This window comes from Cervus canadensis, chromosome 6 (assembly GCF_019320065.1).
Source record: "Cervus canadensis isolate Bull #8, Minnesota chromosome 6, ASM1932006v1, whole genome shotgun sequence".
Lineage (NCBI taxonomy): Eukaryota > Metazoa > Chordata > Mammalia > Artiodactyla > Cervidae > Cervus > Cervus canadensis.
Window position 1 is genome coordinate 37,460,284 of NC_057391.1, and position 3,728 is coordinate 37,464,011.

At 58.9% G+C, this 3,728-nt stretch overlaps 1 protein-coding gene across 1 annotated transcript; it reads left to right on the top strand.

Annotated features, from left to right (window-relative positions):
* The first annotated feature begins 925 nt into the window (after window positions 1-925).
* CHAC1 (ChaC glutathione specific gamma-glutamylcyclotransferase 1) lies at window positions 926-3,374 on the top strand. Its single transcript, XM_043471514.1, has 3 exons — window positions 926-1,316; window positions 1,758-1,793; window positions 2,234-3,374. Exons 1-3 carry the CDS (start codon window positions 1,095-1,097, stop codon window positions 2,633-2,635), a joined length of 660 nt encoding a protein of 219 aa, XP_043327449.1. The 5' UTR covers window positions 926-1,094; the 3' UTR covers window positions 2,636-3,374.
* Window positions 3,375-3,728: the final 354 nt, after the last annotated feature.

Here is a 3,728-nt window from a genome sequence, read left to right on the forward strand (position 1 = left end):
CTGGGGACCTCACCTGGGCCCTCCTTGCCTTCCACTTTCAGAACCTCCGTGCCTAAGATTAACCCAACCATTGTTGCCAAAATATCCTGTCTGAACAAAACTAAACCCATCGCCTTGGGGCAGGATTGGCCTGGTTTTGCTGGCTTTTTGGCTTCTCTCCGCAGGTCTGGCCACCACCACCGGACTGCCGTTCCAAGAGCTCCGGCTTTTCCCAGACCTTATTTTGGGCTTGGAGCGCCTCACACCTGGCCTGGGGCGTAGCCCCCATGTGATGCCTGCAAGCCCTGGCCGCCCGGTCTGACTCAGTCTTGCAGCTTCTGCAGAACCCCTTGTCAGCCCCGTGACTCAGTTTCTTCATTTGCTCACGCGTGCCAATAGCATGAGGCACTTATGCGGAATGCGGAGGTGCCTCCGATAGCTTCTTCAGAGTACGTGCTCCCAGGCGAAGCCCCAGGGATGCGCGTTTACACCGCCCAGAGCTCTCGTTCTGGACGTGTCCTGCGCTGATCCTAGTAATGAGTCCGTGCTGCCTGGGGTGGCAGTGACTCGGCCAGGTGCACTGACAGGAGTGCTTGAGAGGCATCCTCCCGGGACCCGCCCACCATGGTTCTTGAAGGGGCCAAGGCATAAAGGGGCTGACGGGGAGACAACCAGTGCCCGCGTCCGTGCCCACTGACGGCCGCCTGACGCAATCTGAAGTGCCCTTGCTGCATGCCTGAGCTGGGAAAACCTCCTCCGCCGTTGCATCACTCCTGCCAGGTTTGCTACAGAGGTGGAGTCGAACCAATCAGCGGGCGCGCTGGGCCCGGGGCAGGCCACGTAGTTACCCACTCAGAGGGCGGCGCGGTTAACTGGACAGGAAAATCAGAAGGTGATTGGCCAAAAGGGAATTTGCCCCGCCCCAATAAACGCTAAAGCTGGCGGCGAGAGGTGGGGCTTCCCGGCCGGAGGGTTTAAAGAGCGCCTCGGACGGGGCCGCGCAGCTGGAGCGACCAAGCGGTGCCAGGCCAGGTGTGCGTGTCGGTCGGTCCTTCCGTGCCCGCCCCGGAGACCAGCCCCGGGGGCCGCCCGGGCCCGTCCCTGTGCCCGGCACCATGAAGCAGGAGCCTGCAGCCCAGAACTCCCCTCCCGCCTCTCCGCCCTCCTCACAACCCCTCTCCGAGGACGACGACCCCCAAGCGTTGTGGATTTTTGGGTACGGCTCCCTGGTGTGGAGGCCCGACTTCGCCTACAGCGACAGCCGTGTGGGCTTCGTGCGCGGCTACAGCCGCCGCTTCTGGCAGGGAGACACCTTCCATCGCGGCAGTGACAAGATGGTGAGCATCCGACCCTGCCCGGGTGAAATGACGGGGGTTGGGGCAGGATAGTGGGCGCTGCGCTAGTGCCCTGGAGTATCTGGGCCTATCTGGGCTGACAGTGACTCTGTCCTGATGGGGGAAATGGGAGAACCTTGCAGGACGTTGTGGCTTAAATTTGTGTGCCTAGTGGGTCACTGTGTGATGGCTAGAGTCTGATCCTGTGGATCACCGTGTTGATGAATATTTCTGATGACCAATCTGGTTCACTGCCATATGTCTACTTCTCTTACATCCATGCATCGCTCCCTCCACTCCCGCGCCCCACCCCCCACCCTGCTCCCCAAGAGTGGGGCTATCTGAGGACTGGAATAGAAGGGTTACTAAGGGTTTTCTCTACCAGTGATGGCCGAACTCATTTCTAACTTGTTTTCTTTTTCAAAATCTCTCTTCCCTCCCTAGCCTGGTCGTGTGGTGACCCTTCTTGAAGATCGTGAGGTAAGTGCCAGTGTCAAGAAAGAGACCCAGCATGGAGGGGTGCAGACGGGCAGAGCTCATGGGCCGTTGGCCGCAGGCTAGATTAGATAGATACCCCTCTGGTTGAGGGGAAGGTTGAGTCTGGATAAGTGCTTTCCACAAGAATCACCTGAGGATCTTGTTAAAACATAGATTTTAATATAAGATTTAGAGTGGCCTGAAACGCTTTCCTAACAAGCTTACAGGTGATGCCATTGTTTCTCAGACCAAACTCTGAGCCAAATTTTTGTTCTCCCTGGGGCTAGTCCGCCTTCTCAACCCTGATTAAGGGAGGTTGAGGGTTTGCTGTATTGCTGCTAGAGGGCTCATCAGCAGTCTGCCCACTTCCCTTATGGAGCACAGTCCTGGGTGGGATCAGAAGAAGCTTCGTGACTGACTCCGGTGCCCATATTTTCTCCCAGGGCTGCACTTGGGGTGTGGCATACCAGGTGCAAGGCGAGCAGGTGAGCGAGGCCCTGAAGTACCTGAACGTGCGGGAGGCGGTGCTCGGCGGCTACGATACCAAGGAGGTCACCTTCTACCCTCAAGATACCCCTGACCAACCACTCAAGGCATTGGCCTATGTGGCCACCCCGCAGAACCCTGGCTACCTGGGTCCTGCCCCCGAGGAGGCCATCGCTACACAGATCTTGGCCTGCCGAGGCTTCTCCGGGCACAACCTTGAATACTTGCTGCGCCTAGCGGACTTCATGCAGCTCTGTGGGCCCCAGGCTCAGGACGAGCACCTGGCCGCCATTGTGGACGCTGTAGGCACCATGCTGCCCTGCTTCTGTCCCACTGAGCAGGCGTTGGCACTGGTCTGAGGGGCTGAGCCCCTGCAGGGAGTGCCTACATGGACACGGGGGCCGGGGCCCCACTCCAGTGCACACAGACAGACTTAACATGGCTGGAGCTCACTGAGAGGACTCGGTGCGCTGACAGGGGTCTCTCATAAGCCCCTGCCTGTCTGCCAGCCCCCAGATCTCCTGCCTGACACCGACTTGCTACTTGAAACTTTATTTATTGCACCATGTTGGTGTGGTGGGCAGGATGGGGGGCCTGCCCTAGACACAGGGGAGCTGCTGAGCAGTGCCCCACCCCAGGTGCCTGGTGCCTGGCTGGAATCCCCCCAGTGCTGCTACTGTCCCCATACTACCGAGGCCTCCATCTTCCCAGGGAGTCTCCAAGAGCCTTGACCGTCTGCCCACCCCTTCCAGACCAACCATTCCCCAGCCCCAGAAACACCACCTGCCAAGGGTCCCAGCCTGCTGGTGAGGGTATAGAAAGGAGTGAGGAGAGGGAGCCCTACAGGATCTGAGGGCCTGCAGCCTGTTCATCCTCCAGGTCCCCAGGGCAGGCTGGCTCTGGAGCCCAGACACAGCTGCTGAGGCTGAGCCAAGACCTCTTCCCTGTTTGGCTTTGTTTCCCTGTTCCTCTGTCTGTCTGTCTGGGCTACTTCTGTCTGTCGGTCTGTTCCTGGGAAGCTTATTACTATAGGTAGGCCGTGGCCCCCTCCCAGTCTGTCCCATACTGTAATCCATAAACTGACCTCATTATCTGTGCTGTGCTGGAATATGGTTCTTTCTTCAGGTGGGGGTTTGGGATGAGTGAGGGGGTGCGGCCCCAAAAGACCCATTAGAGGGAGAAGGGCTCCCTCTTCAGCCCCCATGGCTCTCCCAGAGAGGGACTGCTGAGCAGGCAGGACTGTGGGGTTCTTAGTGCACATGAAGAATGCCCCCCAAGGCACGCAGATTCTGCCTGGGCCACTGCACTTGGCAGCCCTGTGAGTAGTCCTTGCCAGTGGCCTGGTAGCCTGTGTCTCCCCCTAGCTGCTCCGAAGAGGTGGACAGGTGTGGAGTTCACATCAGGTCTCCCTCCAGTTGCAGGGTCAGCTGCTGCCTCTTCTTAACAGTGAGG

What these genes read in the sequence shown, in the direction of transcription:
- CHAC1 (XM_043471514.1), top strand. Translation starts at nt 1,095, where the DNA reads ATGAAGCAGGAGCCTGCAGCCCAGAACTCCCCTCCCGCCTCTCCGCCC. An exon ending in ATCGCGGCAGTGACAAGATG is followed by an intron (nt 1,317 to 1,757) that starts GTGAGCATCCGA and finishes TTCCCTCCCTAG; the next exon opens with CCTGGTCGTGTGGTGACCCT. An exon ending in CCCTTCTTGAAGATCGTGAG is followed by an intron (nt 1,794 to 2,233) that starts GTAAGTGCCAGT and finishes ATTTTCTCCCAG; the next exon opens with GGCTGCACTTGGGGTGTGGC.